This window comes from Gracilinanus agilis, chromosome 4 (genome assembly GCF_016433145.1).
Source record: "Gracilinanus agilis isolate LMUSP501 chromosome 4, AgileGrace, whole genome shotgun sequence".
In the NCBI taxonomy this organism is placed as follows: Eukaryota; Metazoa; Chordata; class Mammalia; order Didelphimorphia; family Didelphidae; genus Gracilinanus; species Gracilinanus agilis.
The window spans coordinates 228346675-228362394 of record NC_058133.1 but is presented as its reverse complement, the minus strand read 5'-3'; the positions used below and the strand labels follow the sequence as shown (position 1 = coordinate 228362394).

Here is a 15720-nt window from a genome sequence, read left to right as displayed (position 1 = left end):
TCAGTGATAGTGATTCTCTGATCCTACCTCTCACCCCTTCAGTCACCTAATACTCTACTTACTCTTACTTTACCTGCCTATAAAAATAATCAATCATTTATAATACTGATTAAGTTTCCATGTGTTATATCTCCAAAGCAAGCAGGTACAGATATATTTTGGAGGACAGGGGAACTATACCTTAAAATCATACCAATTAACTTTCAATGTTGATTCTAAAAGTAAACAAGTCTTTAAGAAGAGGGGGGAGGAAGAGGATAAGGGAAAATGTCTGGAGGGCTGCTAGTTATCTCACTGCTTCCAGGCCTATTGTTCTTAAAAGCCTAGTCTCCAAACTCCCAGATGGGAACCTATTCTTCCCATGCCTGCTATATCTCCCCAATTTTCCCTCTGATGGCCATAGCAAGATTATAGGGCTGTCCCATTCACTCCAACAAATCATCCATTCTACAAAGCCACTTTAGGCAGAGTTTTTACTGGCTTTTGCCAGTACCTTTGTAACATGGTAGATAAGAGATAGGGAACTCCAAAGACTATGACCTCCCAAGGAGACAATTGCCCTAAGAGAGTGAAAGAAGCCTCAAACCTAAACCATTAGAAGGAAGAAAAGGAGGAAAAAGGTAGAAACCCTGACCGTTAGAAAGTTGGATCTAGGTCTTTTCTCTTTCTTAATTTATGGGAACATCAATGAGTATGAGAAAAGATTGAATTGCATCTGAAAACTATCAACAGAAGCAGCATGATAGAATGCTTAATTTGAAGTCAAGAAGATCTGAATTCAAATCCCACAGCTGATGCTGACCAGCTGTGTGAGGTTAGGTGGATAAGCCATAAAATCTCTCTGCCTCAATTTTCTCATCTGTAAAATGAAGATGATAATAACACCTACTTCACAGAGTTGAAGGGAAAATCAAAGCAGATGATACAAAAAATTCTTTTCAAACCTTAAAGTGCTATGGAAATGGAAATTTTATGTTAATTAAAAATACTAGAAAATAATAGTTCACATCTATATGGCACTTTATAAATTACAAAGGACTAAGGTAATCAAATTGTTCCAACCTCCCTAGCAGGCCAACTCTGTGAGACCTAATAAAATTTTCTAGCATCTCAGAATAATTGAGACATATCCTTTGGTATCAAATACATTCCGTAAGGTGAATGTTTAGCTTCCAGTTAACATATCCAGGCAAGGTTCCTCTTTGCAATGAAAAATACCATTGTCCCTAATTTAGAAATAAGAAAACTGACTTGATATGACTTGACCAACTCAAACCCCAATCTTCTGACCAATCCAGGGTTCTATCTCATTTCATTAGGTGAAAGTTAATCACCTGACTACTTTTGCCTGATTACTATGAAATATGAGAGGCAGCATGGCATTATGGATAGACTCCACCTGGAAGGCCCTGAGACTCAAATCCCCATATGACCCTGTGAAAGTGACTGGACTACTCAGTCTTCCAGGTGACTCTCTAAGAGAAGGGTGATCATAGGGGGCTGAGCTACAAGGGCAGAGGAAGTTTTCTTATTTGGGAGCTGCCTGTATTAATGAAATTACAAGTCTAGTTTCTATTCCTATTATGTGATACAATAATGATAACATGTATTAAATGCTGTGTACAAGTTCTGAATGGTTGCATCACTAAACTATGTTTATAGATGACCAGCCTTTCTCTTTTGTCATCAAGTGGCAGCACTATAGAGGGGATACTGGTGCTGAGGATGCTGCCAAAAGTGTGACATTTAAGACAAAAGCCCATCTCAAATAAGCTCTGGGTCATAGTTACAGAACGACATGGGATTCTAGCACTCAGAACAATTTCATTTGGGTCATTCACAAGGCTGGGTGTGATCAATTTCTGGGAAAAACAAAAGAAACAAAAATCTACATAAAGTTAGGATGGGCAAGTAAGAATTTTAATAAAAATGTAAAGTATGATGACCTAAAAAAACAACACATTGAAAAAGCACCAATATGCTTTAGGGTAGCAAAATTTACTGCCAATCAAATGCTGCATCACTGTGACAATGGTAACCTCAGGAGAGTGACATAGTAAAGTCTATAGGCTGATATATCTCTAGAACCCAGATACAAGGCTATATTAAACCTACTCCAATTTAACATCTCAGAATAACTTTTCAAATTGCATTATAGCTTTCCAAACTGCCAAATACTACTCCCACAGATTCATGTATAAAATTGCCAGGATCTCCTGCAGATGTACTAGTGTAGAAGTATATAAGGGTTGGCTGCTCAACAGTACTGACGTATTAGGATGTATTAGGAGGCTACCAAGAATCTTTCTTTTGAGTCATGTCTATATTCTTGCTGTAACATAAACTTGTGGTGGCATCTCTTCCAAGAAGATGAAGAACAAAGAGTCTCTGTTTTTCTCTGAATATAAGAAAAAAGAGATGACCCAATATTTCCCAAAGGACCAGGAAACTTAGAAGTATTACTAATCCATATATACTGGAGTTTCACAAACTAGGGAGGAGATTCTCATCTTCTTTCAAAGAAATTGAAGTTTTCCATTTATGAGAGGTGGGAACAGCAAATAAAGGAATAGACAAAGGCCAGCTAATACTATTATCAGACAAGGCCTAATAAAACTTTCTAAGAGCCCAGATTAATCAAATCGTTATGTTTTGTTAGACATAACCTGAGACTCTGAAGATTTTCTCTCTCTCTCTGACTTCTAGTAGGTACATTTAGGCAGAAGTCACACTGTGCAGCTAAATGCTAAGCCCCAGGCAGCCAATGAATGCAATGGGGGTATCCATTTGTCAATAGCATGGTCACTGAACAAAAAAAAATATTTTCTTCATGTCTTTTGCATTTGACAAGAACCAAACTACTTTATACTAACATCCTCAAAACAATCAGCCACAGAAAACGATGACATCTACAAGATAACATTGAGAGGGAGGATTAGTATGGTACCTGAGACCAATAAAACATCTCTACAAAAGGAACAAGGTGAGAGATATTTGTAAGTGTAGTGTAGCAACACAAATAATGAAGAGATGTCTCCTGTTTTATTTCTAGTGAGAAGCTGTTTCAACATGAATTTTGGCTTTGTGTCTTTGTATCAAGGGTCAAGTTCATCTGGTCAGGGGTAATTGTTATTTCTATTACTTTATCTAACACATCCATCCTCATCAAAAAAAAAAAAGGGAATAAAACTTTTCTTGGAGAATTTTAGAAGGGGGTCATAAATAAATGTTAACATAAAGGTGCCAATGTCAAATAGACAAAGTAGAAGGAAAAGAACAATGACAAAATTTGCCAAAAACTTACACATGGATCTTGCAGATGTTTTTATTTTGTCAGCTACTTGGAACTTTGTACACTATTTCCTCTCAACTTCTCCTCATTTTGCCATGTGTACTTGTATAGCTGCAATCCAGAAAGTCAACACTCCCTGCCAGGCACTCTGCTGGCAGAAGCTAATGTCCTCAGAAACATATTGGGTGGAGAAACTAGTGGCTTTCATTTAGAGACCAATAACTTTCACCAGACACCCAAAATGTCAACTCCTGAGAATCTGTATTTTGATATTTCAACACCCACACTGAACTGAAATGCAATCAAAACAATTCTAAGCCTATGCTTTTGAAAAGACAGAAGTTTTCATATGCTAGAATGAAGGAAAAAGCAAGAAGACAAGATTAAACAGAAGAGTTAAGTCATACAAGTGATAAAATATTCCAAACTAAAATAAATGTCTTTCAAAAAGCAGAAAAGAAAAAAATGTTTTGTTTCTTTTGAGTAAAAGAGAATAGCAAGACAAAAGAACTGAAGGGATGAAAAAACGGAACTAAGAATATCAGGAAAAGTTAGAGCCACTGGGGTTATAAAATATCTGAAATTTATCACCTCCTCAAAGAAACAAAGAAGAAAAGCAAGTAGATTTTAAACTACTTAAAAACTTCTTACCAGTAAGAATTGTTAAATATTATAGTTCAGATGATCATGGACTTCAAGCTATAAGGGTCCTCTGAGGTCACTGAATCTAACTTCCTTGTTTAACAGAAGAGCAAAATGAGGCACAAGAAAGGGTAAGTGACTTGCTCAGGATCATATAGCTAATGTGAGGTAGAGTCTGAACTAAGCTTTCCCAATTCCAAGTACCTGTGCCCTGGGTATTAAAAAGTGTAAGCACTGATATCTATAGAAAGAGCTTTAAGAATAAGTCTAAAGGATTATTTATGTCTTCAGATTCTAGTACTTTACAATTATGTTTCACAGTCTTTGCACACTGTACTTAAATAACTGCTGATTGATTTCAGGGGCTGAAATTCTCACCTAAGCCTGCATAGGTCCTGCGTTTGCTAAGGCTGGCTGATTTCACTAAGAACATGCAGGACTGGTGTGTCATCCAGGAACAGAAAATCAACAGTAGGGCTCCCAGAATAATTCCACACTAGAGGATGAAACAGAAAAGAAAAAGAGAGATATCATATAAAAATGATAAATAAAACATTTTCTTGGATTTTTCACATACACACATATTTATTTCTTCTACATTTTTAGCTCAGAGCTATTGGAAAAATACGAGATCAATTCAATTTCACTTACCTACTCATACAAGCATTTATTTATTTATTAAAGCCCTTACTTTCAATTCTCAGATAGAAGATAGGCAAATGGGGTTAAACGACTTGTCCAGGGTTACACAGCCAGGAAGTGTCTGAAGCCAAATTTGAACCCAAATCTTCCCAACTCCAGACCTGACACTATCCACTGCGCCACCCAACTGCCCCATACAGGCATTTATTATACTCCTAATATGTGTCAGGGACTAAGGGTAAAAAGGCAAAAAAACCCAATCTCTTTCCAAAAGAACTGATCCCCAAATTAATTTGTTGTGACTTTTGGAAAGAAGCATCAAATCAAGGTCATTTATCATAGGAAAACTCATTCAGGCTTTCACCTTCCTAATTCACCCCCCCACTCCCCCAAACTCCTTGAATCATTCTAATGGACTGTCTCAATATCAATATATCATATATCAATCTAATAGTTCTCTGGTTCTTTGCACATTTATTTATGATCAGGTCACTTTTTGTGTTAAGTTATATTAACTACTAACATTAACACTAATGTTAAGGGATTATTCTGGAAGAGATTCAAACGAAACATAAATCTCCAACACATAAGTCAAACATTGCCAAAATGGCCCAGACCCCTCCATTCACATTATTTCATCTAGCTGCAGAAGTCATGGTGAAATGGCTATATTTAAGAAGAACAGCTAAAAGATAACCTTGAAATACATTGAAATAAAAGCATAGAAGCTATATGCAACTAGTGTTACTGCAAAAGTACATAGGAATAACAAGGAAACTACATTCACAGTGAGAAAGTATAATTCACCACTCTGTGACCTTGGCCAACCTTTCTAAGTGTCTATTTATTTATTTATGAGGGAAATGAACAGAATGAAAGAGACAGTATCTAACAGTCCTTCCAGTTCTTTCAGGGGCACAAACTGTTGAGACTACAAATCCCAAAATGAAATGTTTTTAAGAGAGGAGGGAGAATGAAGCTGCAGTGCACATTGGGACTTGTAGTAATAGTCAGTGGATCCTTCCAGAAAGAAGATAAAAACTGTTACCTAAAACAATGTGTAATCATGTAGCCCCAGAGCTCAAGCAAGCTGCCAGCATAGCCTTCAGTTACTTTTCCCCCTAGACAAAGTAAAAAACTACCTACTTTATGTTTGCTAAACAAGCCAAAAGCCCAATTTGTTACTAACTCTAGAAGCTCTGTCACCAGAAAAGGTTCATCCTTTTTGAGATTGGAAATCTTTAATTAATTTTTAAAACTTTTGCCTTTTTTTCCAAAAGAAGATTTCAAAGTTCTTCTAACTTTAAATAAAATTAATATAATTGGTAGTCTTTCATCAACACATTCAACAAATATTTATGATGACCTAATGAAAGACAGAATGGAAGGTTTTAGGAATGATACCTAATTTAGATAAGATGAGTTCCCAGCCCTCCTGGAGCTTATAGTTTGATAGAGGAGTAAGTCAGACATAAAAGAAAAATTTAAAAATACACTGGAGAAGTATGAAATGATATAAAATCTGAGGGAGAAGACTGGGGAAGGAGAGGAAGACTAATGCATTCACACAGTACTTTGAAATTTTCAAAGCACTCTTAAATATGTTATCTCATTTGATTCATACAAGAACCCTTGAGGTAAGAACCACAGATATTTCACCCCTACTGTACAGAAGAAGAAGCTGGAACCCCAAAAGATCAAGGTCACTGGTCAGACACCCATGGTCACACAGCTAGAAACTGTCAGAAGCAGAATTTTAAATCTTCTTGACTCTAGGAGAAGCATTCCATCCACTGTCATTCTGCATGAAAAAAATGAAGTGAAGTCTTGAATTTTTTGAAAGCACTCTATCCACATTTAACTGCTTGAAAGTTTTTAAACTTTTTAAGGTTTTTTTTTAAAGTTTTTTGGTTTTATGAGGGATCTGGGAGGCTACAGATTTAGGGTTGTTATCTGAGATCATTATCTGGTTCAACCTCATTTCACAGATAAGGAACTTGAGGCCCAGAGAGGCTATGTAATTTGCACAAGACCACAAAGGTAACAAAAAGTGGACAAAGAGAGGGAAGGAGGCCATCCCAAGTATAGGGAACAATGTAGGACACAAGAAGAGGTAATCCAGTCTGGCTGGGACACAGTGTGAGAAAAGTGAAATGAGATCAGGTTGGAAAAATAGTGTGGCATCATATATGAAATGATTTGAATGACAAATAAAGTTGTTGGAACCTTACTAGATGGGCAATTGGGCATATGGAAGATTTTTTTTTCCTAACAGATATAACCAGATCCATGAATAAGAAAGATTATTCTGGCAGTGGTATAAAGGATAGATTGGAGATAGAAGGAAGTAGAGATGAGAAGACCTGTTAGAAGGCTCCTGTAGGAAGCCTCTAAAAAGGTAAAAAAGGATTACAAATCAGTATATCAACCTCTGGAGAAATAAAATGCTTATAGAATCTTACCACAGGGTTGCTGGGATACTCACATGAGATTCTGTTCTTTCTTCAAGCATTACCTTCAGCTCCAACACTACCTTCTCTAGGAAAACTACTAGTGCCTTCCTTTCAAAATTACCCTGCTTAACTAACTACCTGTATTTATTTTATTTATAGCTATTCTGAATATACTTATGTATGTCCTTGTCTCCTTGTTAGAATGTAAAATCCTTGAGAGTAGGGATTATTTCACTCATATTTCCAGAACCAAGCATAACACCTGGCACAGAGTGATGCTTAATAAATACTTGTTGACTGATTGATTTGTAAAAGCTGAAAGTGCTACTTATGTTCCAGCTGCCATTATTATTAAACCAGATACAAATATGTTTTGGGACAGAAAAAATTTATTATTTTAAAAGCCCATTTTTCCATTCATTTTCTGTCTTTCCAATGATTAGCAAAATTTAAGAAACAAATACGGAAGTATGTCAATTCTCTTCCTCCATTTTATTTGTCAATCTTTACATTCTTATGTATATAGGTTTTATAGAAGCTATTATCTCTCATATTATATATTTTGCTTATAGGAGGTACTCAATTTTTGATAAACTTGTATAAAACTACAAAACTGCTTTGTTCTCTTAAATTATTTTTTGATTTTCACTCAATAAGCTTTCTACGTGTCTACCATATACATGGATATTGAGTACTAAAGATGAAAATAAATTTGGAAGTACTTAGGGAAATAAGACAAATCCTTTTCTCCTACAGCTTATCCTGTTCTTTGGAAACTTATAATCTAATTGCAAGGATGAGATATAACATGAAATACAATTAAATTATAATACATGGTAGCAATAAACTAATATATACACGTGTGTATATGACACATACCAGTGCACATACATGCATGTATGACATGTGTGTGGTTATTAATAAAGTACAGAATATGTGCTCCAAGAGTTCAGAATAGGAGGGATAAATGTGGGTTAGAGCTGTCTGTGAAGGAGAAAGGATTGGAGATAGGACCTGAACAGATAGGATCTGGATAATCAACATGTGCCAAACACTGTAGTAGGTGCTGGGAATACAAATACAATGAATGAAACAATCACTACTCACAAGGAGCTTATCTTGTAACAGGAGACATGGGAAACAACAAAGATATGTGTATGTATGTATGTATATATGTATATATACACACACACACATATATAAAATATAAAGAGAGTACCAAAAAATATAAAGTAGTTCAGAACAAAGTAGTTTAAAGAGGGCACTAGCAGTTGACAGGATAGGGAAAGGATTCATATAGAAGATAATGTTTGAATAAGTTTGAAAGGACAGGAATTCTATGAGTCAGAAGTAAGGAGGAAATGCATTCCAGGTATAGTTTATGTACAATGCAAGGGTACACAGATAGGAAATGGAATTTCTATTTGATTCTAGAACCAACAAGAAACCATTGGAGTTTGTTGAATTCAAGAATGACAGGATCATATATATATTTAAAGAATGTTGGATGAACTAAAGTGTAGAAAGATCTAGGCCAGGGAGACCACAATTTGGAGGTTGTTTCAGTAATCAAGACAAGAGATGATGGGGTGGTTGTATGTAAAGAGGAATCAGAAATGAGAGATACTGAGGAGTAGAAATGGCAAGATTTGGTATTTGGGGTGAGGAAGGGTAAGGAGGATAAATAGAAACAAATGCTAAGGTTACAAACATGTAAGAGAGGGAAGACAAAGGAAGAGGAAGGAAATAAGCATTTATATAACACCTATTATGAGTTGGCCACTGAACTAAGCACTTTTACAAATAAATCAGATCTATCTGATCTTCACAATAAATGGTTAATGCTATTATTTAACATTATTTATCATTTTAACAATTGAGGAAACTGAGGCAAACAGTGATTAAGTGATTTGCCCAGGGTTCCACAGCTAGTATAGTGTCCGAGGGCTATATTTGAACTCAGGTCCTCCAAGCCCAGTACTCTATCCACTGTGCCACAAGCTGTCTCTATGACTGAAAAACAATACTATTGGTATCTTTTTCAAAAATTGGGAATTCTAGAGATCTGGGGAAAATAACAAGTTCAGTTCTGGTGATGTTGAGTTTGAGAGGTCTCTGGGACATCCAATTTAAAACATCCAATAGTCAACAGGTGATGTGAGATGAAAGCTCAGAGGACAAAAGTAGAGCCAGATATATAAATCTGTGAGTCATCAGCATATAGATGATAGTAATTAAATACTTGGAATCTGATGAGGTCACCAAGAGAGTATAAACAAGAAGTTTAGGGAAACACCCTCAATTAAGAGGGCATGTTCTGGATAATAAACCAGCAAAGGAGACTGAAAAAGATAGAATTGTACCATGAAAGCCCAGGGCGAAAGAGTATCCAGGAAGAAAGAGTGGTCAGGAGTGTAGAAATGCAATGGAATGGTTGAAAAGAAAAGTTTAAAAATATTATCAGAGAGATGGCAATTAAGATCATTGGTAACTTTGGAAAGCAAACTTTCAGACATGGAGAAGAGAAACCCCTATATTCTTTTACCTTTGCTTTAACTGCACCACTCCCATGGTGAAACTTTTTCTAAAGCTGAACAACTATGCCTCAAAATGACCTCTATCAGTTTGATAATAATGAATGTGAGCATCAAGACCTGAAACTGAAATCAGGATAAGGATTTTTCTTAAAGTGGAGAGAACATTTATCCTTTATGTGGACTGGGAAAATACCATAGGCAGTGATTTACAGAAAATCTGGAAATAAAAGTCACTTTAATGAAATGTTCCTGTTAAATTCAAAGTGAGAATGTCTTTCATAGAAAATCTTTAAGTTTTCCTTCTCCTGAAAAGTTTAAATTTTCAACAGGATAAGTCAAATTTATATCTCAGACACAACCACATTATCACTGAATAGCATTGTTTGGGTACTCTCCATCACTGGGCTGACAGGCATGATTTTTATATATAGGCTATAGAAAGAATATAATCAGAAGTTTGAAACAAACCAAGTCAAAATTGCTTTTTATGGATACTTTCTATTTTGGAAGATATTTATATTTTAATCATCATTGCCCTTAGTTACAAAGTTTTAAAAAGTACCAATTGCCTAGATCAGTCTCTTTCCTCTGAACTTTCCAGGTAGAAGGCTAAAAACAGGTGTTACCAAGTCCTGTTTTTTTGATGAAATGGTAGCTGGAATAATTTGACAAATGCTTGGCTCCACAGGTCTCCCCAGGAGTGAAAATCAAATAAAAATGAGCTCACTATATTAGGAATTTAATTATATTAGAACTCCATATTAGATGTCCTGATATTCTTCTATTTGAGTGTCAAAAATGCATTTTTCACTAACTTGGTTGACTGTGCAGTTTGGACTAAAACACCTGTGAAGTTTCCTCCAACTTTACATATTCTACAAGTCTAGTTTCACTTAATAAATTGTATACAAAAAATTCTTGTTCACAAGTAAAAAAAAAGCTTGTTACCAATATTAGGCCAAGGGAATATACATAAAGGAAAGATGTTTGTTCTTGCCTGAGGGCAAAAGCACACTTCTGCAGGCTTACAAAGCTGTTACAGGTTCTAGGTCAACCACAGGTTTAACCTTCTTTCCAAGCCAATTTCTACCAACCACGAAAAAAATTAATGAAACTCTTAAAAACACTGACGCCCCCATTTTACGACAGGTCTAAAGTAGCCCCGGGGTCAGGGGCCAGGTACAGGGTGGCAGACTCACCTGTTTAAAGCAGAAGGGCATGGTGAGCACACTGACCCCCACAATGCTGTTCACAATGTTCATGATCAGACCCCAGTTAGACGCAGCCACTGAGGCCATAGCTTTAGGAGTCGGGGTCAATGATCTCACTCTTCTAGCTCCAGATTGGGGTAAATAGCGGTCGGGGACTCAGGATGCCAAGGAAAGGGAAGGGAAAGTGTGGCACCTTCACTAGCGCAAGGTGTCAGGGGTCACGCGATGCTCTCCCACCAGCCTCCCTCCATGGGGTAACTGGGCAGGATGAGTTAGATCAAACGCAGGTAGGGGTGCTGTCAAAGCTCAAGAAGGTCAGGTGGAGGGAAGGAGTCAGTGGGAATGGGAGAGAGGAGAGGAGGAAGGAATGGGGCCCTGGGTGTAGGGGGCCAGATTGGTGGGTGGGGGAATGAGGATGAGAGAAGGTACAAGAGCAGGAGGGAGGATACAGCTTCAGCCTCCCGAGTACTCCAGGCTCCGCGATGACTTCATGTCCTTCCCCCCTTCCTTCTGCCCTGGCAGCCGTAGTTTTCCCCCTTCCCCGTTCCAGAGGAAGCGTCGACCCCGCCCGCAGCCCCAGCGCTCGGCCCCGGAAGACTCGCCAACAGCTTTGCCAAAGACACCTCAGCCCAGACTCCCTCTATCCCTCGCCCACAAACTTCCGGCTTCCCCGGCTACCTTCCAGGAAGTGACGAAAGACAGGACCGGAGGGGAGGAATGGGGGCGGAGAGAGGCGGGAAAGGACTGGAGGGAAAGCTGTGTGGACCAATAAGAAGGCGCGAAGGGAGAGGGGCAGGGCTGAGGGGGAGCTAGGGAAGTTGTGTGAACCAATGAAATGGTGGGCCTGGCACGGCTTGGTCTGGCGCAGGAGTGGAAGGGCTCTCATCCTGGGGCATTGGAGACCCTCTGCTACACGTGGCGGTACAGAACTTGGTATCTCCAGTTAGTTGTAGTAACTGGAGCCATCTGGTACTGGGTCTTGAAAGTCTATTGTCAGATTTTCAGTATGAGCATTTACTCTTCGGAAATTAGCTCCTAATCAGAGATTGTTTTGTTAATTGCCTGTTTTTGTTTTGACCCCATTTGAGGTTTTCATGGCAGAGATACTAAAGAGTGTTTGCCATTTCCTTCTCCAGCTCACTTGGCAGATGAAGAAATTCAGGCAAACATAGTTAAGTGATTTGTCCAGGGTCACACACTTAGTGTCTAATGTCGGACTTGAATTCAAAAGGATGAATCTTCTTGACTTCAAGCCGAGTTGCCAGTTGATTGTCTAAAATGATGAAGAAAATGTTAATAATGCAAGTTGAAATATGTTTGTCCGATGTACATTCTCACCCAGAATATACCCCGCCCCCCTCTCTCAAGCTACTTTTAAATATTTACTAGCGTACCCCAGTAGGGATGTGTTCTTTCCCTCTCCTCTCTCTGTTTTGCCCAGTCAACCAACCTCTGGCAGTATTTTGCATCCACATAGATCTGGCTTGGTAGACAGATCTAGACAAGTAAGGACGAACTGTGTAGGTACATGTAAGGCATGTACTGGTGCCTGCTAGGCCAAGTGCTCTCCTGATGGTTGGAAGCAAGCTTCTCCATGATAACAAGTACCACAGCCCAAGCAACAGCAAGGTTAAAGAGAAGACAAAGAAGAATCCCGGTTTCCAATTTGGGGTTGAGAAGTACTTTATTGTCAATTTGCTACCTATATGCAGGGACTGGCTCATCCCCAGGGAAGTCAGTTATTTGAACTAATCAATAAAAAAGCATTTATTAACTGTTTACAATGTGCCAGGCAATGTGCTCTGATTTGACCTTGCAAGGACAAAAGTGAAAACGACCCTTTCACATTTCCTAGCTGTGTGACCCTGGGCAAATCTCTTAACCCCCACTGCCCAGCCCTTCCTTACAGCTCTTCTGCCTTGAAACCTATACTTCTGCCTTGAAACCTATACTTCGTATTGATTACAAGAGAAAAAGAAGGTGAGGTTTGTTTTTTTTTTAAAGAAAGAAAAGAAAACAACTCTTGCTCTGTCTGAGCATATTTTCTGTTGAGACAGCATGGGTGTATATAAATATATTCAAAATAAATACAAAGTAACTTCAAGAAAGAGTCAGAAGAAAGGCTTTAGTTCCCTGTTTTGCCATTAACTGTGACTTTGAGCAATGTGGATGAACTTGAGCAAGCATTTAAAAAGCAAGCATCCAAGAGTTATTAACCTCCTCGTTTAAAAAATAATTTCATAACAATTTTAATATAATTGGTTTCATTTAGTATTCTGAGAAAGGTGCCATAGATGACTGGATTACCAAAGGGCTCCAAGACACAAAAAAGGTTAAGAAGCCCTGTTAGAGAACGTATAAGGCCCTGAAGTTACTAGGACTTTTTAAATGTCAGTTCCTCATCTATGAAATGGGTTTAAACTAGAAGGTTTCTTTAAAAAAAAAAAAAAAAAACCCTCTTACCTTCTATTTTACAATGTATTGGTTCCATATTACTATGTATTGGTTCCAAGACAGAAGAGGAGTAAGGGCTGGGCAATGGGGGTTGTTGTGAGGAAGATTAGATTAGTTAGTAATTAAGAATTAAGGTGTACCTAGCAGGAAGGAGCTGGAGCTGGGAATTCCAGGATGGAATGAAGGAGCAGGAAGAAGTGACGTGGTGAGTGGGACTCCATTAGGGGTTAACACAAACTGTGGTTAGCCCTGGGAGAACTCAGAGTAAAAGGACATCTTGCATCCTGATTTTCCCCTGGGATCTTGTGTGGTGGTGGCATCTAGCAAAGAGTCAAGATCTTCAGTGCTGTACCAAGAGAAGAGGAGGAGTTTGGGATCTATCTGGTGGACAGTCTTGAGCACACCTTCTCAACTTGGTACCTGAGACCACCTTGGCTCTTGACATCCAGAGATCATCAGTGGATTGCAGTGAGAATCCCAAAGCCACAAAGCCCTTAGCTGTACTCAAGCCTGGCAGGTTCCAGGTCTGAGGCAGTCACCCAGAGACTCCATTTACAGCTCCTTGGGCCCCGTCAGTTTAGATCACTAAGTTAGTGTAGAAATAAGTCCTTCCCTTTCCCTGTGGGTTTTGTCATTAGGTTTTATGGGTTTAAAGTAGACATCCCTATCCCACCTTTTAGTTGTTCATTATTAAAACCAGTTATATCCTGTTATCTTGCCTGTGGGACTCAAAGCCTCTGGCCCAGGGTGACAGTTGTCAACGGTCCCTTTGTCAGTTAGGAGCAGGTTGGCTGTTCTGATCTTCATGTCCAAGTCTAGTCTCTCATAATCCCCAGTGTGTGTACCCACAATTCACTTAGTTTATTATAATATTCCTGGTGTCCCCATTACCTTTACTTATCATTTTCTACAGGGTTAAGTGGTTTGTTCAAGGTCACACAGCTAGGAAGTGTCTTAAGGCCAAATTTGAACCCAGGACTCCTGACTCCAAGCCTGGCTCTCTATCCAATAGCCCTCTAGCTATACCCTGGAAGATTTCTAAGGTCCCTTTCAGCTCTATGGCTCCCTAAAAATTCTTTTTTTTTAATTATTATTTTCCATTTTAATAACAACTCTAAGACAGAAGGACAGGGGCCAGGCAAACAGGCAACAGGATTTAATGACTTACTCAGGGTCACATAGGTAGAAAGTGTCTGAGGTCAAATTTGAACCAGATCCTCCTGACTAGAGATCTAGATCTCTATCCACTGAGCCACCTAGCTGCTCCCCTAAAATTCTTTGAGTTGAATGGGAGGGAAACAGTTTTCCTTGGTGCTTGAAAAGATTCCAGAACTAGATCAGGGGTCTTTTCCATACTTGTATCACTGCTGTACCACTGGAAAACCATAGTTTCTCAGACTGGTGGCCTAAGCTGTTTAGTTATTCTAAGAAAAATTTGTCCTTTCCTGTGTGGAGAAAGCCAAAGTTAATAAAAATGTACATAGATTTAGAACTAGAAAGGACCTTAGATGTCATCTGAATCCAATCCTCCTCATTTTACAGATAAGGAAAGTGACACTCAGAAAGAAATAAATATGCTTATAGAATCCAGTGTTCTTTCCCTTATTTTTATAGGTTTAGGAGATTAAAAGGTGATAATACAACTATAGTTTCCACTCCTTGACACTGGACCAAGGTGCTGGGATGGAAGAAGGAAACATACTTGGTGTGTATCTTTCCAAAGCTGAGGCTTCAATTTTACATCATCTCCTAGGGGGTCCCTTTCCCTCCCTAGAATGAGATCAGTTTTGGCTCATGGAGAGTTGCACCACCTCCTATATGTCACTTAGACATCTGGATGGCTTCTTAGAAATCTCCTTTCCATAATCTGAGCTAATTTAGCAATGCTGACAATAAAGTTCTATGCCTTGAATCCCTTTCTATTCTTGGGCCCTAAGGTATTAGAGATTTTTTCTCTCCAAAAACCTCAATGTTAAAATGAAACAGAGTATTCTTATGATTAAGTTGCTGGAAGTGCTAATTTCTGACACCATCTGAGCCTCAGTCAGTTCCTATGCCTGATTCCTGGAGCTTGAAGTAGAGCTATAACTAGGTCAACATGACTGGGGCCTTACCCTAGAGCACTAAAATTTAGAGGGTGCTAATAGTATTATTCTCTGACATTCTGTCTCCCCATTAGTGTTATCTACCTGCCACCTTCTCAGCAGCAGCCAGTCCTTCAGAATGAGTGAATGCCATGCTTCTTCCTCTATACCCTCCCCATTCTCAAAGCCAGATGAGATCTTATTTTCTTACCCTGCTTCAACCTTTATCCCAGTGACAAAAATTTAAAAAATTAGAGATTCTCTAATCTAAGGGTGCTTAACTTGGAGTTTGGGAATCCATAAATAGATGTCAGATCTGAAAGTTTAGATGAACTTGAAGGGAAAAAAGACATCTTTATTTTTGCCAACTTCCAAATGAAATTTAGTATTTCCTTTTATTTTTTT

At 38.4% G+C, this 15720-nt stretch overlaps 1 protein-coding gene across 1 annotated transcript in view; it reads right to left on the bottom strand.

The window, feature by feature from the left end:
• SLC38A10 (solute carrier family 38 member 10) overlaps window positions 1–10864 on the bottom strand; it is a 75909-nt gene extending 65045 nt beyond the window's left edge. The window contains exons 1-2 of the mRNA XM_044676494.1: window positions 10766–10864; window positions 4313–4430 (exon numbers count right to left, since the gene is read on the bottom strand). Of these exons, the coding sequence (XP_044532429.1) occupies window positions 4313–4430; window positions 10766–10864 (217 nt within the window). The remainder of the gene's footprint in view (window positions 1–4312; window positions 4431–10765) is intronic.
• Window positions 10865–15720: the final 4856 nt, after the last annotated feature.